The sequence below is a fragment of the Lemur catta genome, chromosome 6, assembly GCF_020740605.2.
Source record: "Lemur catta isolate mLemCat1 chromosome 6, mLemCat1.pri, whole genome shotgun sequence".
Lineage (NCBI taxonomy): Eukaryota > Metazoa > Chordata > Mammalia > Primates > Lemuridae > Lemur > Lemur catta.
The window spans coordinates 90583077-90609775 of NC_059133.1; the positions used below are offsets into that span (position 1 = coordinate 90583077).

Consider the following 26699-nt stretch of genomic DNA (forward strand, 5'->3'; position numbering starts at 1 on the left):
AACAGCTTAAAAAATGACTGTGTTTAAACCATCAGGCAAATGAACTTGTTTCACAGAACATTCTCCACTTTGTTGTCTGATAATGTTCTTATTAATAAGACTTATAATTATTCCCCAGGACCTAGGGGCATAGCTGTTCTATGGCCCTATTTTACCCTTCCCAATTAAATCTGTCCTCAGCAGTTTTTGGCTTTGTGTACTTCTCTCTCCCTCCATACACCCTGCTTGTTGGTCTGGTCTGGGCCGGGCTGCTTTGAGGCCACCAGGCTTGCTCTTCTTACTTGCTTGCCTCATTCTTAGGTATTTTTTTAACCACTTTATTGAAGTATAATTGATATAAAAAAGCTGTACATATGTAATGTATACAGCTTGATGGGTTTGGAGATAAGTATACACATGTGAAATAATCACCATAACCGATGCCATAAACAACATATCCATTATCTCTAAAATGTTTCCTCCTGCCTTCTTTATTATTATTATTTTTGTGTGACAAGAACACTTAACATAAGATTTATTAATACCTTCATAGTAAATTTTAACTATACAGTACAGTATTGCTATCTATGGACACCATGATGTACAGCGGATCTCTAGGACATATTTATATCTGAAACTTTGTACCCTTTTGCCAATACCTCCCATTTCCCTCTTCTCCCAGCCCCTGACAACCACCATTCAACTCTCTGCTTCTGTGAGTTTGACTATTTTAGATTCCTCATACAGGTGGTATCATGTAGTATTTATGCTTCTGTATCTGATTTATTTCACTTAGCATAATATCCTCCAGGTTCATCCATATTGTCACAGATGACAGGACTTCTTTCTTTTTTAAGGCCAAATAATATTTCATTGTGTGTACCATGTGAGCCAGCAATCCCATGGAATTGAATATAGCCAATGGAATTGACATCACAATTTGGAAGAGATACCTGAACTCCTATGCTCATTGCAGCATTATACACAAGAGCCAACACATGGAAGCAGTCTAAGTGTCCATTCCCAAATGAATACAAAGTAAAGAGAAAAATGTGATATATTCATTTTGTTACTTTGGACTATTTGTTTCTAAGTACTTATATTCTAGGTTGCCAGTGAGAAATAAAATAAATTCTTTTATGACTCTATAAAAAGGTTGATTCCTCACCTCTAGGCCCTCATTTGTGATATATTTGACATTTGAATTTATCATAGTAGGACCAAAGGAAAGTTGTACATTTTGTCACGGTATGTTTATATGACTATGTTACAGAATTAATATGTATCTAGATTTCTTTCCTATATTTCTGATGACAATAGAGTTTCTAATTCAGGTGACAGAAATGTAGCATATTGTAGACCTTAAGTACCTTAACTTTGGGAATTTTGGTGGCAGGTGAAGAGTAAATATAGCTCTTTTCCTGGCTCTTTATGCTAGAAGAGGAAGCAGCCCTTAAGAGAAAATGACAGATAAGAGTAGCCAAGAAACTACATGTTTAATCATGAAAGGAATGAAAATTACCACAAAAAAGTCTCCCAGGGGATGTAAGGGTGTGCTGGTTATAGGAATCCTAACAGGAATCCCAACATCATTTTTAAAAATATTTCTAGTAATTTGCACAATTTGCACTTTCCCAGTGTTTGAAATTGCATGGATATCACTTAATAATAGACCAGAACTTATAAACTCAGTCTTAAAAGAGTTCATAAGAGATATAAACTACTGTCGTGCCAGTAATTATAATCTTGGTCAAAATAATCTTATTGTATTCCAATTATTTGCATAATAGATAATCTATTCAAGGTAACCTCTACTTACTCAGAGTGTCAAACAGGAAATTCATGCCATGGCAGCAAACTGCAATGCTTAAGAACACAGCCTATGGAACCAACTGCCTAAGTCACAGCTTGACAACTTACTAGCTCCGTGATTTTTGTGATCTGGAGCAAGAGTTCACGCCTTTTTTTTGAAGAGCAAAACCAGCACCCAACAGCCAGACTGTGGCTCTCAGACGGCCCTGCCTCCACAAGCAGACTTTCTGGCTGGGTGGGGCCACCTCAGTCCCTCCTTGGCAGCTCTCTCCAGAAGCCTAAGAGCCTAAGAGTGGACCTTTTTTTTTTTTTTTTTTTTTTTGAGACAGAGTCTCAGTCTGTCACCCCTGGAAGAGTGCAGTGGTGTCATCATAGCTCACTGCAACCTCAAACTCCCGGGCTCAGGCTATCTTCCTGACTCAGCCTTCCGAATGGCTGGAACTATAGGCATGTATCACCATGCCTGGCTAATTTCTCTTTCTTTTTTTTTTTTGTAGAGACCAGGTCTCATTCTTGCTCATGCTGGTCTCCAACTCCTGAGTTCAAGCAATCCTCCTGCCTCAGCCTCCCAGAGTGCTAGGATTACAGGCGTGAGCCACCGTGCCTGGCCAAGACATCACACTATTATACAGTAACTACGATTATCACTGGACATTTTAGACAAATAGAATTTTGCTGTGTGAATAAAGTCAGGTTTCCCAATTAATATAAACCCTGACATTTTATATTATTTGTCATGTGGATAAATGCTTCAAAGATATAAAATAGATGTTTATAAAATATACGCTTCAAAGCATCAATAGTATAAATCTCTACTACTTTGATAAAGCAATTTAATGAATATTTTCACCCAGTCTAGAAGTTCTACCTGTTAGAAGGTAGACGTTTTAATTCTAAGTGAATATATATATACATCATAGCTTCTTCAGAGGCTAATTACAGACGCACACACATACTTGAAAATAGTACTTGTATACCTTAACCTCTTTTCCAATCTGGATGTCTTTTATTTCTTTCTCTTGACTGATTACTCTGGCTAGGACTTCTAGTACTATGTTGAATAAGAGTAGTGAACGTGAGCATCCTTGTGTTGTTCCAGTTCTTTTAGGAAAGGTTTTCAGCTTTTCTTCATTCAACATGATGATAGCTATGGATTTGTAATATATGACTTATATTATGTTGAAGTATGTTCTTCCATGCCTAATTTGTTGAGAGTTTTTATCATTAAGTGATGTGGAATTTTATCAATTGCTTTTATTGAGTCTATTAAGATGATCATATGGTTTTTGTTCTTCATTCTCTTGACGTGATATACCACATTTTTGACCTGTGTATGTTGTACCATACTTATATCCTTGGGATAAATTCCACTTGGTTGAGATTTGGTTTTATAGTATTTTTTTTTTTTTTGAGGATTTCTGCATCAACGTTTATCAGGTGTCTTAGCCTAAAATAGTTTTCTTTGTTGTTGTTGTTGTTGTATCCTTCTCTGGTTTTGGTATTAGGGTAATTCTGGCCTTATAGAATTAGTTAGGAAGAATACCCTCCCCTCTAATTTTTTGGAATAGTTTGAGAAGAATTGGTGTTAGTTGCTTTTTATATGTTTGGTAGAATTCAGCAGTAAAGCCATTTAGTTCTGGGCTTTTCTTTGTTTGGAGACTTTTTATTACTGATTCAAATTGTTCCTCATTATTGGTTTGTTCAGATTTTCTATTTATTTCTGATTCAATTGGTAGTTTCCATGTGTTAAGGAATTTTTCTGTTCCCTCAAGATTTTTCAATTTGTTAGTGTATAGTTGTTCATAATATTCTCTAATGATCGTTTGCATTTCTGTGATATCATTTGTTTCATCTTCTTTTTGTTTCTGATTTTATTTATTTGGTTCTTCTCTCTGTTAGTCTATGTAGCAGTTTATTGATTTTATTTATCTTTTAAAAAATGAAGCTTTCATTTTGTCAATCTTTTGTGTTATTTTTCTAGTCTCTATTTTATTCATTTTGCTCTAATTTTTATTATTTTTTCTTTCTACTAATTTTCAGTTTTGTTTATTCTTGCTTTTCTAGTTTTTTGAGGTACATTGTTTGTTTATTTGACATCTTTTGACTGCTTTGATGTAGGCATTTATTGCTATAAATTTCTCTCTTAGCACTGCTTTTGCTGTGTCCCATAGGTTTTGGTATGTTGTGCTTTGATTCAGGCAATGTTCTAATTTCCTTCTTAATTTCTTTATTGACTCAGTGGTCATTCAAGATAAGATGTTTAATTTCCATGTATTTGTACTGTTTCCAAAGTTCCTCTTGTAACTGATTTCTAGTTTCATTCAATTGTGGTCTAAGAAGATACTTGGTATGATTTTGATTTTTAAAAATTTGTTGAAACTTGTGGTCTAACATGTAATCTCTCTTGAAGAATATTCTATGTGATGATGAGAAGAATCTGTATTCTGCAGCCATTGGGTAAAATATTTCGATGTTTGTTAAAACCATTTGGTCTGAAGTCAAGTTTAAATCTAATATTTCTTTGTTGATTTTCTCTCTAGAGGATCTGTCCAATGCTAAGAGTGAGGTGTTGCAGCCCCTAATCATTATTGTATTGGAGCCTATTTCTACCTTTAGATCTAATAATCTTTCCTTTATATATCTAGGTGTTCCACTATTGGGGTGTGTGTGTGTGTGTGTGTGTGTGTGTGTGTGTGTGTATGTGTATGTATAAGTTGCTATGATCCCTAAATCATCGTGTAACCTTCTTTGCTTCTTTTTATAGTTTTTGACTTAAAGTCTGTTTTATCTAAGTATAGCTAGTCTTGCTTGTTTTGTGTTTCCGTTTGCATAGATTATCTTCTTCTATCCCTTCACTTTCAGTGTATGTGTCTTAACAGGTGAAGTCAGTTTCTTGTAGGCAGTACATAGTTGGATCATTTTTTAAAATGCATTCAGCCAGTCTATATCTTTTACTTGAGGAATTTAATCTGTTTATATTCAAAATTATTACAGATAGGTGAGAACTTATTCATGTCATTTTAAAATTTTTTTCTGGTTGTTTTGATTATCTTTTGTTCCTTTCTTTTCTCTTATTATTTATCATTGTTTTTTCGTGGTTTTCTGTTGTGGTAACATTTGTCTCCTTTTTCTTTCTCATTTGTGTATCTGCTCTACCAATGAGTTTTATGTGACTAGATGCTTTTCTTTTACTCTTAAAAATTTTCTCTTTGTCTTTCACTTTTTATAGTTTGACTACCAAGTGCTTTGGAGAAGACCCTTTAGGGATGAATCTATTTGGAGGTCTTTGAGCATTCTGTATTTAGATGTACATATCTATTGCAAGATTTGGGAAATTTTCAGCTATTATTTTGTTAAATAGGTTTTTATACCTTTGTCTATCTCCTTCTGGAACTCCCAAAATTCAAATACTGGTTGCTTGCCTGCCTGCCTTCCTTCCTTCCTTCCTTCCTGCCTGCCTGCCTCTCTTCTCTTCTTTCTTCTTTCTCCTTTCTTCTTCTTCTTTCTTTTCTTCTTCTTCCTTCTTCTCCTTCTTCTCCTTCCTTCTTCCTTCTTCCTTCTTCTTCTTCTTTCTCTTCCTCCTCCCCTCCTCCTCCTCCTCCTTCTTCTTCTCCTTCTCCTCCTCCTCCTCCTCCTTCTTCTTCTTCCTTCTCTTTTCTTTTCTTCTTCTTCCTTCTTCTTCTTTCTTCTCCTGACTAGATTATTTCAATGGACCTATTTTCAAGTTCAGAAATTCTTTCTTCTCCTCAATCTAGTCTATTATTGAATTTCTTTACTTATTTTTTATTTCATTCATTGAATTATTCAGTTCTAGGATTTCTGTTTGCTCTTTTTTATGATATCTATCTTTTTGGTGAATTTATCATTCAGATCATGAATGTTTTTCCTTATTTCTATGTTTTCTTGTATCTCACTGAATTTCTAATATTATAATTTTGAATTCTTTTTTTAGGCATTTCATTGATTTCTTTTTTGTCAAAATCTGTTGCTGGAGAACAGCAACAGTTTCTGTGTTCTTTTGTGTTCTTATGTTGATATCTGCACATCTGGTGTAACAGTCACTTCTTACAATTTTATGCATTGCCTTTCATGGAGAAAAGCTTTTGCCTATAGATGTATTTATAAGTGTTGGTTTGGTAGGGCACTTTGGTTTTGATTATGATGAACTCAGCAGTATAGTCTTCATATGATTTCTTCAGCTATAATCAGTGTCAGTAGTGTCTGTGAGTTCCCCAGTGGCTTAGGCTATGGTTGTTATTAGAGGCTGTGGTAAGGTTAGGCATGCTGGTCCTTGGGCTTCCATGAGATACATGTTATGCAGGCACCAGTGGTAGCAGGTCTGTGAGGGTTGATCCTTGGACCTCCAAGAGACTTGCTCAGGTACCAGCAGTGGTAATGGTGGGCTGAATGGTTAGGTGGGTACTCAGGGCCCTGGGTGGCCTGTGTAATCTTGGTGATGGCAGTAGTGCTGGTGGTCTAACCCTTGGGCTTCCAAGTGGCATGTGTGAGTGCCAGCAGTGGTGGCAGTAAGCTGGTCAGGCCCGTCCTCAGGCCCCTGGAAGATATGCATAGGTGCCAGCAAAGGTAGGCTATATGATCCCCAGACTCCTACATGTTGTGTGTGGATGCTGGTGGTGGCAGATGGAGCAAACTTATCCTTTGGCTCCCCCAATGGTGTGCATTGGCACCACTAACAGTGAGTGTGTTGGATTGATCCCCAGGCCCTTGGATGATACACATAGGTACTGGTGAAGGTGGTGCCAGGTGGGGTGTATATGTCCTTAGGTCCCCTGTGGGTGCACACAGGCACAGGCTGTAACAGGCTGAGGAGGTTGACTCACAGGCCCCTGGACAGCATGCTGTGATACAGGAGGCAGTCGCAGTAGGTAGGTTGAGCCAAATCTTTGGCCTCTGGATGGTGTGAATAGATGCCTGCAGTGTTGGGTAGGGCTGGTCAATCCCCAGTCCCCTCAGTAGGCATGCCTAGGCACCAGTTCAGTTGCAGTGTGTGGGGTGAAACTCCTCAGGCCTACAGATGGCATGCACAGTTGCTATTGGGAGGTCAGGAGGGCCTGTCCTCAGGTTCTGCGATAGCACCTGGTCAGACCTGTCCCCCAACACCTTTGAAGGCTCATGTAGGCGCACAGTGGCTCTGCTACTAGAGGCAGGGGGAGTGGTATTGCTGTCACTGGCAGGGCCCCAGGCTAGAAGCTCCCTGGCTCTGTGGAGCATGTGCTTTGGCTACCCTGGTCCTGGAGGCAGCCTCCCTGGTGTGTTGCATTGCCCATTCCCCAGGTTGAAAGATACTGTGTGGGCTAGAATGCTGGGGACCCTGCCAGCATCACAATGCTGCAGCCTTCTGAATGGACATGGGGGGATGTAAGTGAGGCTCTAGAGGTGTGGAGAGGGAGGGGCTGTTGGGCCCTAGGGCACAATGCAAGCTAGTGGGGCCTGGGTTATCAAAATAAGCACTGTGCTACAGCTGCTTAGGTCTAAGAGGATGTGTGGGACTCTGCGTGAACTTCCTCTCTGTAACAATAATGTTCATAGACTCCAGGAAGCTCCTTATACTAGTCTCAGGGCCCACAAGAGCTGAGGGGCTCTCCCACGGCTAGGATTCCAGAAGTCCACAGTGGGAATGTGGGCCGCTGGTGATTTTTCATTTACCTTTTTCCACAATGGGGAATCCCTACCACCTCTGAGCCAATCCCAGCTGGGCCAACTGCTTCTCTTTTTTATCCTTCCATGCCTCAGAGGTTCCCTGTCACTTCCCTGCTGAATTCCAGTGCTACCTCTTAGACACCTATTCAATGTGTAATTATATATTTGCTATTTTGGTCCTTCTTTGTGGATGAGGTGAGTGCCTGCCAGTGTTTCTAGTCAGCTGTCTTGAAGCCCCTTTTCTTCCATTTTATGTTGGTTCCTATGTACATAATTATATTACCTACAAATAAAAATGTTTTATTTCTCCCTTTTCCTTTTTTTTATATTTTGTATTTCTTTTTCTTGCCTTATTGCTCTGCTAGGACTTCTAATTAACTCAAAAGAGGCTGTTGAATAAAATGATTGATAAAGATCATTCTTATTTTGTCTCAGCACTGAAAATAAAAACATTCTTTTACCAGAAGTATGATGTTTACTGTTAACTATATAACTTTATAACTTAAGTTTTATTAGTTTATTTGTTTTATGTCAACAGTCTTTATCAGATTAGGAAACCTGCTTCTAGTTATCTGAGAAGTTTTATTAGAGTTGGGTGTTGTTTTCACCAAATGCATTTTTTACGTCTATTGTTTTTTCTTTCTTAGTTTTTTTCAAAACGTAAATCAACCTGTGTTATTAGAATAAATCCCAACTGATCAAAATGAATTATCCTTTCTATATTTTTCGGATTTAGTTTTCTCTGATTTTCTATAAGGTTGGAATTGCCCTTATTTATTTTTGGAAAAGCAAAAAAAAAAAAATCAGCTTCAGATTCCTGTATTCTCACCAGGAAACCCTATTTTTTATTCTGAAAAGCATCTACACTATATCTAACTGATAAGATATGACTTTAGGTTCCTTATACTCAGCAAATGAGGAGAAAAAAGAAAGTTTCAAGATGCATATGTTAGGAGAAAGGCAAAAATTTAGTCTCACAGGATTTTCATTCTATTTGTATGGTTTAGGAGATACATGCTTTCTAAAGTTGCCTGCACTTGCAGGATATTAACTGAAACAAAATAATTGCACTAACTATATTCTTTCATCTAGAACTTCATTGGTCAGTATACTTTCAATCTTCACTGGATTGGCCATCTTCTCACATATCATTCTTTTTCTTTTATTGCAGTAATCATATACAACATATATTCCACTTAGATATCCACAATAAATCTCATTTAAGTCAGTTGTGTTTCTTATTTCCCTGAAAGAGAAAATAAAGAATTACATTTGGCAAGTCAGATGTTTGAAACATATTTACCAAAAAAAATTTACTTTTCCAACAAGACATTATTGCCCCTGGGTCTGTATGGTCTAAGCTAAATTAATTTGCAATGTCAAATGCTGGTTTATTTCTCCCTGTTTTCTAGACTTTCCCACATCTGAGGTATTTACTATCTTTTACTTCTAGACTTAGCACCCCTACCCCTTCCACACCTAATATAATTTAGAATTCCTTTCCATAACATTCTCTAGTCTAACTGGCTCAGTAGTAAATCTTTGACATTGTCTTCCTAAAGTGTTTTTTGTAATCACCAAAATTAAGAATTAACCTAATATATGACACCTTAAGCTAAATGTAATTTCCAAATGACATTTCCTTCTAGATGGTTTTCAGAAATTTTTACTCTGTAATTCTGACTAATAACCAGCCCATATACTAGATTAGTGATCAGGGACTATGTTCTAAAGAAAAATTTATAAATTAAAAGTATCTACCCAAAGAAAAAGAAGTCATTATATCAAAAATACACTTGCATTCATTATGCTTATTGCAACACAATTCACAATTGCAAAGACATGGAATCAACCTAAATGCCCATCAACTGATAAAGAAAATTGTGGTATACACACACACACACACACACACACACACACACACACACACCATGGAATACACTCAGCCATAAAAAAGAATAAAATAATGTCTTTTGCATCAACTTGGATGGAACTGGAGGCCATTATCCCAAGTGAAGTATCTGAGGCATTTAAAAACAAACACCACGGTCTCATGTATAAGTGGGAGCTAAACAATGGGTAGGCATGGTCACACAGAGTGGCATAATGGATATTGGAGACTCAGAAGGGGGAGGGTAGGAGAGGGGTGAGGGATGAAAAATTACCTTTTGGGTACAATGTACACTATCCAGGTGATGGGTACACTAAAAGCCCAGACTTCACCATTACACAATTCATCCATGTAACAAAAACACATTTGTACCTCCTAAATCTATTGAAATAAATAAAACTTTTAAAAATAAATAAATTAAAAATATTATCTTTGGGATAAATATAGCATCAATACTTAGGTCAATAAATAAAGACCATCAATCAATAAATAAATTCACCAAATAAGTTTTCAAGTATGAGATTCCTTGTTTGTGGTGATATTTATTTATTTATTTATTTGTGTCATTTATTACCAACCCCTTCCAGAAACAAGCCCCAAAATAACATTAAGAAGAAAAAACAAAAGGAAATTTTATATATATATATATATATATATATATATGTGTCATAATGATTATTATATACATTTTTCCTGTATTACATGATAATTTAAAATATCCACAGTGTTTTCCATTCCATTATAGACTACTTTCCCATTTGCAATAATTACAAAAAGCACATGTATATTCTACTTTTTTCAAAACAAGATTCCATCTATACTCTCTTGTAACGCACACATCACCTTTACCCTAGTCCTTTACTCCAAATGTGACTTTTAAAATATATATCTTTCTCCCCTCCATCTGTATGTATCTTGTCCTCCATTCTGTTGTATCATCACCAACCACCAACAATAGGGCTACTTTGTCTTTCTGGCCCACACTCCTATAGTTCTCATTTCTATGTGAAGGAAAAAGCAAACAAATAAAGCAAAACAAGAACTTGTGTTTGTGGTGTGGTTCAATGTGATGAGTATGCAGGGATCTCAGTGCTCAGACTCAGTGTGGTAGCACCTCAACACAGCTGCCTCTGAGCAACCTCCTGCCGAAAGTGTCATCAACTAAAAAATATGTGTTAAATAGTGAGTTTCCAACAGTATCCAGCAGGTTGGAGCTCTGGCTTCTTTCTTTAGTCTGGTACTATTTGTTTCTAAAATTTCAGGGATTATAAAATACAAACGAAATTTTGCCACTATTTTTATATAAAACCTTGATGTTTTCCATTACAAGCAGAGCAAATAAAATCATTTATAATAGGGTGTTTATAACCACATTCCTCAATATATTACACAACAAATTGTTTTCTATATAAAATGTATGCGAGATACCATGCCAAAGTTTATTTTATCACCTTTGACCTGACATGCTCTAGTCAGTCTCTAAATTTTTTACTCAAAAATACCCTTTTTTTTTTTTTTTTTGAGACAGAGTCTCACTCTGTTGCCCGGGCTAGAGTTAGTGCCGTGGCATGAGCCTAGCTCACAGCAACCTCAAACTCCTGGGCTTAAGCAATCCTACTGCCTCAGCCTCCCCAGTAGCTGGGACTACAGGCATGTGCCACCATGCCCGGCTGATTTTTTCTCTATATATTTTTAGTTGGACAGATAATTTCTTTCTATTTTTAGTAGAGACAGGGTCTCACTCTTCCTCAGGCTGGTAAAAAATACCGATTTTTAACGCCAGTTATAACAAAAGTTCCAAAGCTAAAATATATTTTTGGTTATTCTGTGCATTCTTACTGAAGCATTTGTTACACTATGCTGTTTTTATCTCCAGAATTATTCTAATAGTCTGTACATATAATTGATGGCTAAGTAACTTTAAAGAACCAATCTTTCATTCATCTTTTAATCACAGAAATTAGCACAATATTAAGTATTTGTTAGAGTTCAGTGACTTTTATGAGCTTTCATAATTTTCTTAGAAAAAAAGCATTATTTATAGAAATTCTCCATAATTTGGTTACTATAAGTTGGTTAGTGACTTGTCAAAATAATAACAAGACATTTGTGGCAACTTTCTGCCTTTTGAAATACATCAAAGAGACCTAACAGAAAAGGGTTCTTTAAAAATGCAATTTCAACTTAAGTTGATTTTAATTGGAATGTACAATGTTCCTGAGCAAAATATCTCTACTCAAACTTAACTCTAAAATTTTAACAAGAATGGATACTTACCAGGCAGAGGAGTTGAAAATCTGATCCAATTCATAGTAGGAGATGAAATCTTCTCTGGGAGATAATCCCAGCCAATAGTTATATAAATGCTGGGATTTTATAAAGCCCTACAGGAAATAGAGATTGTCTGTTTAAAAAACTGTTTCCTATTTTTGTACATTGCCTTATAATGTAATTTCTTACAAAATACTGTTTTAAGGTGACATTTTACATTGCACTACTACTTTTCAATGTCATTAAATGAAAGAAGGTACTCCTTACTATATGATTTCAACATTTTTTACAATATTACTTCCTGTCTTAAAAGAAGAAAGGACCTACCAATCCATGTATACCTTTAATTTTAGGTCAATGAAAAGTCCATAAATTTCATGATTCAAAAATGTTAGCAGTAGGCCAGGCGCGGTGGCTCACGCCTGTAATCCTAGCACTCTGAGAGGCTGAGGTGGGTGGATCGCTTGAGCTCAGGAGTTCGAGACCAGCCTGAGCAACAGCAAGACCTCGTCTCTACTAAAAAGAAAAAAAAAAAAAAAGAAAAAAGAAAGAAATTAGCTGGACAACTAAAAATATATAGAAAAATTTAGCAAGGCATGGTGGCGCATGCCTGTGGTCTCAGCTACTCGGGAGGCTGAGGCAGAAGGATTGCTTGAGCCCAGGAGTTTGAGGTCGCTGTGAGCTAGGCTTACTCCATGGCACTCTAGCCCGGGCAACAGAGTGAGACTCTGTCTCAAAAATAAATAATAAAATAAATAAAAATTTGGCAGTAAATACTCAGTCCAGGGGAAAAGGAGGTGGTTAATAGCTGTAAAGAAAAGTTGACAGAAACAAAAAGAGTAGGGAAAAACGCAGCAAACTCAGATGAGAGAGGTTATAGAATCGGATTTAGAACTAGCTCAAAATTTTGTAGCCAAAGTCACAGGTATTTTTTTTTTTTATTTCAGTATTGCAAAAAAATTTTTTTAGGTAACTGTAAATGGGTTATTTGAAAATAATCTGATCAGAAAAAAGATTATGGATTGATTTCCCCCTGTTCTATAAAGGATAACAAAGTTTCTCGTGGGGGGAAGCTGAGACTTCTAGGAAAATGTAATTTTCCTAAAAAATATACAATTACTTTCTGAGAGACCAGACATGTTAACTAATAAATGTATTATGGAGATGTCATTTAGACATGGGGGAAAGAAAGAATATAAATAAAGCTATCAGAGAACCCATTTATTTCCTGGGACCCAAGGACTCAATGTAATATATCTGCTTGGCACTTGCCTTTTGCTATCTCATCTCAATTCTACTTGTTTATACATACTTTATGCTATCCTAGTATAACTTGGTTTCTTCTCTTAGTAAATGAAAAAATATTAATATAAAATGGTAGAAACCAATCTTCTGTGGTTTTATGGCATTAAATAATCTCTAAATCTCAAAAATAATCTCTAGTGCCCTGGCGACCGGCCCTTTACTACGGGGCTTTAGTGAGTGCTTCCCAATCCTGGTCTGGTCTCTGGGGCTCCTTGTTCTCCGCTTCCGGAGGCCCAGGTGACTCTTGAAGGCTGTGTTGCCCTGTGACCTCCAGGTACCTGAAGATCCATAGGGAGGATGTGGGGACACCCCGGAAGCTGGGAAGTGGCACTGTTGACATTCATGGATGTGGCCATAGAATTCTCTCTGGAGGAGTGGGAATGCCTGGACCCTGCTCAGCAGAATTTGTATAGGGATGTGATGTTAGAGAACTACACAAATCTGGTCTCCCAAGGTCTTGCTGTCTCTAAACCAGACCTGATCACCTGTCTGGAGCAAAGAAATGAACCTTGGAAGGCAAAGAAATACACTGTAGTAGCCAAATACCCAGAGTCTCACTCTGTTGCCCGGGCTGGAGTGCTGTGGCATCAGCCTAGCTCACAGCAACCTCAAACTCCTGGCTCAAGCTATCCTCCTGCCTCAGCCTCCCGAGTAGCTGAAACTACAGGCACATACAACCACGTCTGGCTAATTTTCTCTATTTTTAGTTGCCCAGCTAATTTTTTCCATTTGTAGTAGAGATGGGGTCTTACTCTTGCTTAGGCTGGTCTCGAACTCCTGAGCTCAAGCGATCCTCCTGCTTTAGCCTCCCAGAGTGCTAGGATTACAGACATGAGCAACCACACCCAGTCAAAGATACTGATTTTATTTCCTTTGGTTATATACACAGAAGTGGGATTGCTGGATTGTATGCTGTTTCTGCTTATTACATCCAAGACCATTTGCCAGGGAAAAGCCTGAAAGATTCATTGCAAAAAGTGCTACTGAGAAATTATGAAGGCTCTGGACTTCATAATTTAAGCTTAAGGAAAGACTGGGAAAGTGTGGGTGAGTGTAAGGAGCAGAAAGAATGTCATAATGGATGTAACCAATTTTCAACAGCTAGCCATTGCAAAGTCATCAAATGTAATAAATGTTTGAAAGTCTTCAGAAAATTATCAAAATGAAATAGACATAAGATAAGACATAGTGTAGAGAAAACTTTCAAATGTACAGAATGTGGAAAAGCCATTAACAAATGTTCACACTTTACTGAATATAAAAGACTTCATACTAGAGAGAAACATTATAAATATTTAGAGTGTGGCAAAGTCTTCAAATCTTGCTCAAGCCATTCTAATCATAAGTCAAGTCATGCTGGAGGGAACCCCTACAAATGTGAAGAATGTAGCAAAGCTTTTAAGCGGTCTTCATACCTTAATATACATAAGAGAATTCATACTAGAGAGAAACCCTACAAATGTGAAGAATGTGGCAAAGCTTTTATCCTGCATTCACACCTGACCACACATAAGACAATTCATATTGGAGATAAATCCTACAAATGTAAAGCATGTGGCAAAGCTTTTAAGTTCTGTTCAAACCTTCACGTACATAAAAGAATTCATACTGGAGAGAAACCCTAAAATGTGAAGAATGTGGCAAAGCTTTTATCCAGTGTTCACACCTGACCACACATAAGACAATTCATACTGGAGAGAAACCCTACAAATGTGAATGATGTGGCACATCCTTTAATAACTGTTTGCATATTACTTGACATGACAGGGGTCACACTGGAGAAAAGCGGTATAAATGTAAAGACCGTTGAAACACCTTCCACAAAATAAAAGCCTTAGTGTGCACCATGATATTGATACAGGGAAAAAAATTAGAAGTATAAACACTGGTGCAATACATTTACTTATATCACATATCTTATTTATTGTACACAGAATTCATACTGGAGGGTAAACCCCTAACAATTGCTTAAACTGTATTGAACTTCACAGAATTTGGACTGGAGAGAAGCCCTACAAATAAAATAAATGTGGAAAAATATTTGTTCAAAAAATATGCCTTAGGAAACATCAGCACTAATATGAAAAGATATTTTAGAGATACAAGAAATATGAAAAAATTTAATCATAACTTAAGTCTAAATAAGCATCAGAGGATTTACAGTAGAAAGCACCAAGGCACTAACACTTTCAGACATTAAAGCAGAGGGTTGATTATGAAGAATAATCCAAAGTTAAAATAGATAGATAATTTATTTGTATGTAGGCTTAAAAAGAGCAGAAGATTGATTTTTGGAGGGTTATAATTACACTCAAATTATGCTATTTTGCATTGAAATGATTTTAGATGTTTGCAAAATTAAATATTGATGTAGTTTAGCACTCAATTCACTTGCTGCTCTGCTTTCATTCCTATTCTTTCTGTGAAAGGATGTGGCCAACTTTTGCTACATCAGAGCTATGAAAGACCTTTCTAAATTATATAGGCATTATTTTTGTACTCTCACAAGGGAAATTAAGGACACCAAGATGTAATATTCAGTAAGAAAATCTAAGTGGAGAGGCTCTTTGTGATCCACTCATAACACTGTTTTAAGTAATCTGTATGGTAGGTTTTTAATGTAATATTCTTCTGAGGACATTTTCAACTTTAGAAGTAAATTGTTGTACCAATCGTATATTAAGTAATAGAACAAAGTAGATTTTGAAATGCTGTTACTAAGACTATGTGCGCTCTTAATTTGTTTTAATAAAACAAAATTGTTTTTTTAAAAAAATAATCTCTAGATCCTTTGTTTTTAGATAATTATATGGAAATCATGTTCTGAGATTTGATTTCAGAGTTCTAATTTGTAAATGCTCATAGCCTTGTAGATTCTGGGTGCCCCATATCTACCCATCTACCCATCAGCTTCTATGAATCCTTTGATGACAAGGTCCTAAGCTAAGGTTTTATATGATTTACCTTGGCCATAATATCCTGACATAAATGTAAAGGTCTCAGTCACCTCACACATACTCCAACTAAAATAAGCCAGAACGGTGAGTGGGTGGATCTAGGTCTTCCCAACATGCCCTACCCCTCTCCATCCTATGAAGGGAAAAGTATTCTTCCTCCCCAAAGGCAGGGAGATGCGGTTTTACCAATGCACTCTTGTTGTTAATCTTCAACAGGCTGGCATTCCGAGCAGCACATTCCATTTTACTCTTTTGCCATTCTTGAGTAGTATCATATAGGAAATAACAGCTGTTTTCATGCCACATCCATCTCTTTGGACAAGGTTTACATTTGTGCTCTGGAAGAAGAACATAGTTTTATTTGGTTTGCGTTGATAGTTTTCACCATTCTCATTATTTCTTTTATTCTGTGTGACATTGATCAAATTTACTGTTTCTTCTTTTTACATCAAAGGGGAAGAAAATGAATCCTGTATTCTAGATCCCTGTATATCACTATAATGTGTCAGAAACAAATCTTGAACAAAAAATTTTAAATTAAGTACTTGGGTTCAAGTGTATCTTCCTATGTCAATCTCCCTTTTTCAGTTTTTGTATTCTTGAACGGCGATAAAAATGAATCACGGGAAACATTCTGTACAGGAACAATCAACCCTACACACCCATACCAATCCTGCCTTCTCCAATCTCTAGCTCTCTGACTTATTGAATATTTGAGAGGCTTCTCAGGAGCACAAGAAACATATTTCAGCTACAGTGAGTACATAAGTTTATAGAGATATTATAAGACCACCTCTCCCAAATCCCAATAGTAACACCTCAGTTTATTTATTTTCTATGGACTCTTTGTCATCAATTATTGTCTCAAATTTAGGAATGAGGTCACTCATAAAGAGGTGTCATTTCCTCTCTACCTTCTGTTGACATCAGTGCCCAGAACAACAGTAGTAAATGACAGAGAAACTGTATTGTGTTTTATTGTGTAACTGTCATTCTCTGATAATTTCGGGGCCTGTAATTATCATTACTTTTTTTTGTTTTTCTTTTTACTACATGGAAATAGCAATGAGTTCTCTGTCAACCACATTTAATTCTTTCCCCCAAATAAGTGCTTCCCAGGGAAAGGCTGCTAGCTAATAATGAAATGATTCTTAAGGGACTCTGTAGTTCATTGTCTAGTAAATAACTCCAAGAGCAATACATGGTTACCTGGTGTTTTTCTATATAGCTCATAACATAATTTAGTGGCCATTTTTTGCAGTGTGATGGAGAAGTTCCTGATCTTGTTGGAGCTAGTTATGTTACTCATCAGTTGTAGAGAAACATTTCTCTGAAGTTCTTCATTGATATTTTGTAGTTTATCCAATTTTTCCATTTCTATCTTCAAAGTTGTGTAAACTACAGATCAAAAAAAAAAAAAAAAGAAATGACAAAGAATTTTAAACCCTCAATAGAGCCATCACCCTTTATCTTTTTCGGAAGTTGTATTAAGAAGGCTAAAGGGGTAGGGAAGCAGTTACTCTACAGGAGTGCGGGAAAGAGACTAAGTACCGCAAAGTCCCCTTTGTGGGCATGGGCATGTCACTTATCATTATTGCAATGCTTCAATTCGAAGAATAAACTTTGCTTGTAAAGTTCTTGAAATTCTAGGTGCTTTCCCTTTCAATCAAAACAAAGTTAGTACATACACTTGCTTCCTAAGACTCCCAATCCAACGAGCAGCAGAAGGCATAGAAGAGTCAGGGACAAGGCTGTGTGGCGCCATACATGGGAATGAGGAGGAGGTGCTGTCGAGGGAAAAATTAAAGCAAAATTAACAAAGAGTAACAAATGGTATACACCTTCATCTGATTTATTTATCCTTCCACCTATCCATTCATTCATTCCTTTGCCTTTATTTCTTTCCCAACATGTCAACTATAAAGGAATGTCATTTGCTAGAAACTAAAGGACATCTTAAATCTTTTTGAAGTATAAGTCAAAAAGATTCGGTTAATTGTTTTGCAAGGAAACTGATTCTCACGGAAGAACTTGTTGACTGGTAAACCAATTCAAGAAACAGAGAGGCAAAAACAGGCTTTATATTGAGGGTGGAGAAAACCAATCAAACTAGATATAGTGTATTTTTTTGGTACAAATTTAGGGAAAGTGAGTAACTGGCAGCAAACAGAGAAGTCAATCTGAGCAGTCTTCCTTAGAGTAGAAAATTCTCACATGTCAAAGAAAATGGTTTCAGTTGTTTATGTGTTCCCCAGATAATCCTGAGAGTTTGGCTGCAGAACATACAGGATAGGCTGTCTCTTTGTATTAATAATATCTCTGAGTGTCCTTCCAGCAGCCTCTGATCTTAGTCCAGATTGACAGCATTTCTTCATTAGAATTTTTCAGTATTTTTCATGTTTTTTAGTAAGAAACTTTTATTGATTACCTTCTTTTCTACTGAACAGTGATGCCCAGAACAGATCATTTTCCTATTAAAAAAACAGGAAGATGAACTTTATATCATGAATTAATTATTCTTAAATCACTATGATTTAAATGATCATAATGTGTCTATGTAAAGACTAGATACTTAGAGAAAATACAATTCTGGAATAACATGATAATCCCACTAATGTGTACTTTTGAGCTATTTCTTACATTTCACAGTTGATGGTGCAATAATATTGTGAAATCCAGAGAGAATTGCTAATAAAACATGCAACTTAACTTCCTTAGACTTTTGAAAATAGTTACTAGTGAAAGAACTATGTGATCAAGATTTTATCTAAGGTTAGAATTTTAAATTTAAGTGTATCTTTCTTAAAATTGTTTTCTCATTTATGTATGAATTTAGTTATTCAAAAGTTACCTATTGAGTACCTTCTATGTACACTAGACACTATTCTAGGTACTAACAATTCAGAAGTGAGCAAGACACACAAGTCCCTGCTCTCGTGGAGATAAATTGTAACTGTGAGAGAAAATGGATAAATAGACACACGCACACACATATATAAATGATAGATGATAAATAAATAGTAGATAGATCAATTGATCTCAAATTGGGCTATGATGTGCAGAGATTTGAAGGTGAGTTATATTAGAGAGTAAATAGTTCAGATCTTAAGAAAAACAGGAGCCAGTATGCAAAATCAGTGGGAAGAACATTACAGGCAGCAAGAATATCTAGTTCAAAGAAAAGTTTTCTATTTGAAAAACAGAATAAATTTTGTTTTTCTGTGGCTAAAGAATTGTGGCCAACGAGAGAAATGGTATTGGAAGCTTCTAAAAAAGGCAAGAGACAGATTATTTACAGCCGGTTTTGCCAGAGTGAAGGAGTTGGATTATTTGGGACATCACTGGAAAGATTTAATCAGGAAGGAAAAATAACCAGATTGGCTTATTACAAAGATCACTGTGACTGCATATTGAGAATGAATTGTGGAGTTGAAGTATTGAAACTGGGAGAAGAGTAAGAAACCTATTGTAATCCACCATGTGAGAGAGAATAATAGCTTGATTTACTAGTGTTAGAGAATTTAATGATCCATATAAAGTGTAAATTTTGAAGTTAGAATCTACAGCACAAATTTATAAAATTTTTGACTTGAGAAAGTTGGTAAATAAGATAAACACATTTACAGGCGGTATCTCATAGTGACAAAACTTTAGGGATAGAATACTTAGGTTTGAATCCTGGTTCTACTGCTTAACACTTGCGGGACCTTGGGCAAGATATTTAACCTATCAGTGTCTCAGTTTCTGCATTGGAAAAAGAGAGAGAGAGAGAGAGAGAGAGAGAGAGGAAGAAAAAGAAAGGAAAGAAACAAAGAAAAGAAAAAAAAAGAAACAAAGAAAGAAAGAGAAAGGAAAGAAAGAAAGAAAACAAAGAAAGAAAAGAAAGAAAAGGAAAAGAAAAGAGAAGAAAAGAAAAAAGAAAGGAAGGAAGGAAAGAGAGAAGAAAGGAAGAAAGAAAGACCAAGGTTGCAAAGTATCAGAGATTAAATGATATATTTGTAATGCAATTAAAACAGTGCTGGCACATAGCAAACACTTGGTAATTGTATTTAAATATGTGCTTATATGTGTATTTCATGAGATGAGGATGACTAGAGAGACCATTTTAGAAGAAAAATAAATATTTCTATTTTTGCAATTTTAAATTTAAGAAGAAATTAGAACTCCACATGGGAATGTGAAACAGGCACTTGTATTTTCTAGTCCTGAGATACGGGGAAAGGTCCTAAGGACGTATGCGGAAGTAATTCTATTTGAAGCCAAATGACTGAAGAAGGAAACTTAGAAGAGCATATTGAGTAACACAAGAAAAAAGAACCCAGAACAAAGGCCTGGAGTATTCCATCATCTAGAGTTTGAATTAAGGAGAAGAGTCAAAAAAGACGATGAAGAAGGAGCAGCCATTGTGGATAGCAGAGACCATGAGGATGTGTCTAGGAGGATGTGCAAAGAAAGTGTTTAAAGAAGGACAGTTCAACTTTGTGAATGCTGCAGGCAAGGGAAGTAATGAAGAAACATTGGACTGAAACAGCGAGGCGCTCAGTGACCCAGAGAAGCACAGTCTCCATGAAACCATGGGGGCAGAAGCCTAATGGAGTTGGCTGAGAAGGAGCTGAGAAGTGAACTGGGAGTCAATGGCCAAAGGCAATGCTTTCAAAAAGTTGAACTGTGAAAGGAAGCAAAGAAATAAAATAATCATGGAGAGGTTTAAGGGGTTGAGCATGGACTGTGTTTTGTTTGAACAGGAGTAGTAGAGCATGCCAGAGCACTAAAAAGGGATAATCAATTAGAGAAGAAAGAAAGACTAATGAAGCAGAAGAGAAAGGAAAAAATTACAAAAGTGTGTCTTTGAGAAGGACACATGGACTGAAATTCACCATAAAATGAGGAGCTGTCCTTCGATAAGAGTAAGTACTTCACAAATAGTATCTGGAAGGAAGGAAGAGATTATAGAATCGAAATTTTGGTAGTAGAAAGAGAAAGTATAGAATGAAGTAGGAGGAAAGATGAGAGTAAACAGGGCTTGAAAATTTGTATATTTTTCATCAACAATATTCAACTGTGGGGCACAGACTGGGTGGATATTTGGGTTTAACCAGAACAGGAGTTCTTTTAGGAAAACATAACATACATTGAAGGGAGGAAGTACAAGAGAGTAAGGGTAGATATTACATAACACAAATTTATATTATATAATATAGACTGCAGGCTGGATAGTGAAGATTAAGAAAGTGAACAAGAAATGGATTCAAGGGGGAGAGAAGATGGCGGAGTGGAGCTGACCTCCTGGATTTGTGCTCCCGGAGAGGAAGGCGTGGATCTCCACCTGCCACAACACTGGAGGATTGCTCCTCCACAGGAAGGGTGAGGTGAACCCACGGAGAATCACCGTCGGACACAGGGAACAGTAAAAAACAGAGGCGAGTGGGAAATCAGACTGAGATAATTTGGAGAGTGCGGGACGGAAAACAGAGAGCGGAGTGCGGGACGGCCGTACCTGCCTCACCGGACAGTGGGGCGGGTTCAGCCCCACAGCAAAGCGGCTTGATCTCCCCACTGACCCCCACATCCACTCGGTCAAGGATCTGACTGAAATCGGTGCAGAATCACCGCGGGAGACCTGGAGCTCCGAGGACAGCCCAAGAGCTACTGTATACTCCTGAGTGCTCCAGACCCCCAGGTCTGATTCCTATTGGTCCCTGAATATTGCCCCCCAATACCAGCGAACTGCGGGTGGGCAGCAGCAATTGTGAGGGCCAAGGTCTAACTGCTGCAGAGCCATAGGGTGCCAGGCGGCTCCCCAGGAGGCTCCATCCCCTGATCCATAGACCCTCTCCAGGTCCCCTTCCCAGGTGTGAACACTGAGTGCTTCCCCAGACGCAAGAGTGTGGAGCCTGGACCTTGGGAACACTGGGACAGTGTAGACCCTTGCCCGTGGGAGCTGCAGCAGCTGGGGCACTGAGGGAGTGAGGGCACTGCCTCCTCTGCCTAGCCAGTGTCTTTCCTGCAGAAAGAGACAGAAACCACACATCCAGAGGAAGAACCAAAAGTCAGGGGGGGAAGAAGAAGGAAGAGGAAGAGAGAGGAAGGGAAGAAAGAGGAAGGAGGGAGAAGAAAAAAAAAAGAAAAAGAAGAAGGAAGGGAAAGAAAAAGAGAGAGAGAAGAGGCTTTCTGCTTGCAAATAGTGTGAATCCTGCCTACTAACTGAAAGTCCACAACACAGTGATTTAACTTGCCAAACTGGTCTTAGGTCAAGCCAACCCTCTGGGGGTGGACCCATCAGAAGCAGTCCCCCAACTGAGATAGAAAAAAGAAACTCTAAACAGCACACAACAGTCTCCCCCTATAGATAAAGGAAGCAACATTCCTAGACTGTTCCACAGCCTAAGAACAGAGTACAAGACGTGCTGTTAACTAGACTAAAGCTGTGAGAAAAGATCTAACGATAGAGCCAGATGGGAAGGGCTCAGCGGAAAAATATGGGGAGCACAAAAAACCAAACGGAAACCTCGCCCCCAAAGAGAAATACCAACTCTCCTCCAATTGGCACAAGCCAGTTTCAGAATACCAACATGTTACCAGAAGAATTTCAGTCTTGGGTTATAAATAAGCTGAATGATATACAAGAAAAAATTGATATCCACCGCAAAGAAACCGCAAAAAAATTCCAGGATTTGGAAGAAAAATTCACTAAAGAAATAGACGTATTGAAAAAAAACCAAACTGAACTCCTAGAAATGAGGGATTTATTCAGGGAGCTACAAAACACAGTGGAAAGTCTCAAGAACAGGGTAGATCAAATAGAAGACAGAATCTCAGAAATCGAAGATAACTCTTTCCAATTAAATAAGACAGTCACAGAGATAGAGCAAAGAAATAAGAAAAAAGATCAGAGTCTTCAAGAAATGTGGGATTATGTGAAGAAACCTAATGTGAGAGTTATAGGCATCCCTGAAGGTGAAGAAGATAATAAGCAAGGGCTGGATAAACTATTTGAAGACATAATAGAAGAAAATTTCCCAGGCCTTGCTAAAACTTTAGATATACAGGTTCAAGAAGCTCAAAGAACCCCTGGTAGATTCATAGCAAATAGGAAAACACCACGCCACGTAGTCGTCAGACTGACCAAAATATCCACTAAAGAGACACTTCTTCGAGCTGTAAGGAGAAAGAAACAAGTAACATACAAAGGGAGACCCATTAGAATTACGCCAGATTTCTCAAATGAAACTTTACAAGCAAGAAGAAGTTGGGGCCCCATTCTCACTCTTCTGAAACAGAATAATGCCCAGCCTAGAATCTTGTACCCAGCTAAGCTAAGCTTTCTATATGAAGGAGAAATTAAGACATTCTCAGATAAACAAGGACTGAGGGAATTCACCAAGACAAGACCACCCCTCCAAGAAGTACTCAAAAGAGAGTTACACACGGATCATCACAACAAAGGCCCACGAATGTAAAGCTACCCAAGAACTAAAGATCAAATTCTAGCCACCACAATGGCTCAAGAGAGAAAACATAGAAAAGAAGTTCTACCCAATAAGATAAACAGAAATCTGTCCCAATTATCAGTTCTCTCACTAAATGTCAATGGCCTGAATTCCCCACTCAAGAGACATAGACTGGGCCAATGGATAAAAAAACACAAACCAAGTATCTGCTGCCTTCAGGAAACACACTTAACCGGCAAAGATGCATTTAGACTGAAAATAAAAGGATGGAACTTGATATTTCAAGCAAATGGTAGCCAAAAGAAAGCTGGTGTGGCAGTTTTAATTTCCAATAACTTAGTCTTTAAACCAACAAAAGTAATAAAAGACAAAGACGGTTACTACATACTGGTGAAAGGCACAATTCAACAAGAAGACATAACCATACTTAATATATATACACCCAATCTAGGTGCACCCAGATTCATAAAGCAAATCCTACTCGATCTAAACCAAATGATAGACAACAACACTTTAATAGTTGGAGACTTTAACACCCCACTGACAGCACAGGACAGATCCTCCAAGCAGAAAATAAGCAAAGACATAGTAGACTTAAACAGAAGGCTAGAACAAATGGGCCTGACTGACATCTACAGGACATTCTACCCTAAATCCACTGAATATACATTCTTCTCATCGGCTCACGGAACATTCTCTAAGATTGACCATATCCTAGGCCATAAAGCAAGTCTTAAAAAAATTAAAAAAATAGAAATCATACCCTGCATCTTCTCAGACCACAATGGAATAAAAGTAATAATGAACCCTAACAGGAACTCTCATTCCTACTCAAGGTCATGGAAGCTAAACAACCTTCTTCTGAATAACAATTTTGTAAAAGAAGAAATTAAGTCAGAAATCAAAACATTCTTTGAATTAAACGACAAAGGTGACACAACTTATCAAAATCTATGGGATGCAGCTAAAGCAGTCCTGAGAGGAAAATTCATTTCCATAAATGCTTATTTCAAAAAGACAGACAACTTACAAATAGACAACTTAATGAATAGACTCAAAGAGCTGGAGAAAGAAGAACAGACTGACCCCAAACCCAGCAGAAGGCGAGAAATTGTTAAGATCAAATCAGAATTAAATGAAAAAGACAACAAAAATACTATAAGGGAAATTAATAAAACAAAAAGTTGGTTCTTTGAAAAGATAAATAAAATAGACACACCACTGGCTAGACTAACCAAGAGCAGAAAAGAAAAATCTTTAATAACTTCCATCAGGAACATGAAAGGAGAAATCACAACCGAAGCCACAGAGATACATGACATTATCTATGAATATTACAAAAATCTTTATGCACACAAATTGGAAAATGAGGAGGAAATGGACAAATTTTTAGAAACACACAGCCTTCCCAAGCTCAATCAGGAAGAAATAGAATTCCTGAATAGACCAATATCAAGAACTGAAATTGAAACAGCAATAAAAAACCTTCCCAAAAAGAAAAGCCCTGGTCCAGATGGGTTCACACCTGAATTTTACCATACATACAAAGATGAACTGGTGCCCATCCTACATAAACTATTCTTCAATATTGAGAAGGATGGAATTCTCCCCAACACATTCTACCAAGCCAATATAACATTGATACCAAAACCAGGAAAGGATGCAACAAAAAAAGAAAACTACAGACCAATTTCTCTCATGAACGTAGATGCAAAAATTCTCAATAAAATCCTAGCAAATCGTATCCAAGTGCTGATTAAAAAAATAATTCATCACGACCAAGTAGGCTTCATCCCAGAGATGCAGGGGTGGTTCAACATACGAAAATCTATAAATGTAATTAACCACATAAATAGAAGCAAAAATAAAGACCATATGATCCTCTCAATAGATGCAGAAAAAGCATTTGACAAAATTCAACACCCTTTTATGATAAAAACACTTAACAACATAGGCATAAATGGGACCTACCTAAAAATAATACAAGCCATATATGACAAACCCACAGCCAACATCATACTGAATGGGGAAAAATTGAAAGCATTCCCACTCAGAACTGGAACCAGACAAGGCTGCCCACTGTCCCCATTACTTTTCAACATTGTATTGGAAGTCCTTGCGAGAGCTATCAGACAAGAGAGCAGAATCAAAGGTGTCCAAATAGGGACAGAAGAGATCAAACTCTCACTCTTCGCTGATGATATGATGTTGTATCTGGAAAACCCCAAGGACTCAACCAAGAGACTCCTGGAATTAATTAACGAATTCAGTAATGTCTCAGGTTACAAAGTCAATACGCACAAATCAGAGGCATTCATATATGCCAATACCATTCAATTGGAGAACCAAATTAAGGACTCAATACCTTTCAAAATAGCAACAAAGAAAATAAAATATCTAGGAATATATTTAACTAAAGAGGTAAAGGACCTCTATAAAGAGAACTATGAAACGCTAAGGAAGGAAATTGCAGAACACGTAAATAAGTGGAAATCCATACCATGCTCATGGATTGGAAGAATTAACATCGTTAAAATGTCTATACTACCCAAAGTAATCTATAGATTCAATGCAATTCCTATTAAATTACCAACATCATTTTTCACAGACTTAGAAAAAATAATTATACACTTTGTATGGAAACAGAGAAGACCCCGTATAGCAAAAGCAATCTTAAGCAATAAAAACAAAATGGGAGGTATTGATTTGCCAGACTTCAAACTATACTACAAAGCTGTGGTGCTTAAAACTGCTTGGTACTGGCACAAGGGCAGGGACACAGACCAGTGGAACAGAACAGAAAACCCAAATATAAAACCATCCTCATATAATCATCTAATCTTTGACAAAATAGACAAAAAAATACTCTGGGGACAAGAGTCCCTATTCAATAAATGGTGCTGGGAAAACTGGATAGCCACATGTAGAAGACTGAAACAGGACCCACAGATTTCACCTCTCACAAAAATCAAATCACGGTGGATAACAGATTTAAACCTTAAATGGGAAACGATTAGAATTCTAGAAGAAAATGTAGGAAAGACTCTCACAGACGTTGGTCTAGGCAAAGAATTTATGAAGAAAACCCCTAAGGCAATTGCAGCAACAACAAAAATAAACGAATGGGACCTGATTAAATTAAAAAGCTTCTGCACAGCCAAAGAAACAGTCACGAAAATAAACAGACAGCCTACAGAATGGGAAAAAATTTTTGCATACTACACATCAGATAAAAGACTGATAACAAGAATCTATTTAGAACTCAGGAAAATCAGCAAGAAAAAATCAAACAATCCTATCAAAAAATGGGCAAAGGACATGAATAGAAATTTTTCAAAAGAAGACATAAGAATGGCCAAAAAACGTATCAAA

The 26699-nt window shown here is 37.1% G+C and overlaps 2 protein-coding genes across 5 annotated transcripts in view; one reads left to right on the forward strand and one right to left on the reverse strand.

Moving 5' to 3' along the window:
* Nucleotides 1–7987: 7987 nt before the first annotated feature.
* CLEC12A (C-type lectin domain family 12 member A) overlaps nucleotides 7988–26699 on the reverse strand; it is a 64147-nt gene continuing 45435 nt past the window's right edge. For 2 of the 4 annotated variants that reach the window (XM_045554354.1, XM_045554353.1), the window contains 5 exons: nucleotides 17565–17663; nucleotides 17086–17274; nucleotides 16063–16214; nucleotides 11621–11727; nucleotides 7988–8698 (listed from right to left, as the gene is read on the reverse strand). In XM_045554354.1, coding sequence (XP_045410310.1) covers nucleotides 8527–8698; nucleotides 11621–11727; nucleotides 16063–16214; nucleotides 17086–17274; nucleotides 17565–17663 — 719 coding nt within the window. In that variant the 3' untranslated portion in view covers nucleotides 7988–8526. Of the gene's footprint in view, nucleotides 8699–9633; nucleotides 9670–10014; nucleotides 10594–11620; nucleotides 11728–16062; nucleotides 16215–17085; nucleotides 17275–17564; nucleotides 17664–26699 lie in introns of those variants that run through there. The other 2 variants (XM_045554356.1, XM_045554357.1) reach the window with 2 other exon arrangements.
* Nucleotides 13237–14729, forward strand: LOC123640246 (zinc finger protein 736-like). The gene is made up of 2 exons (XM_045554705.1): nucleotides 13237–13470; nucleotides 14687–14729. Exons 1-2 carry the CDS (start codon nucleotides 13262–13264, stop codon nucleotides 14727–14729), a joined length of 252 nt encoding a protein of 83 aa, XP_045410661.1. The 5' UTR covers nucleotides 13237–13261.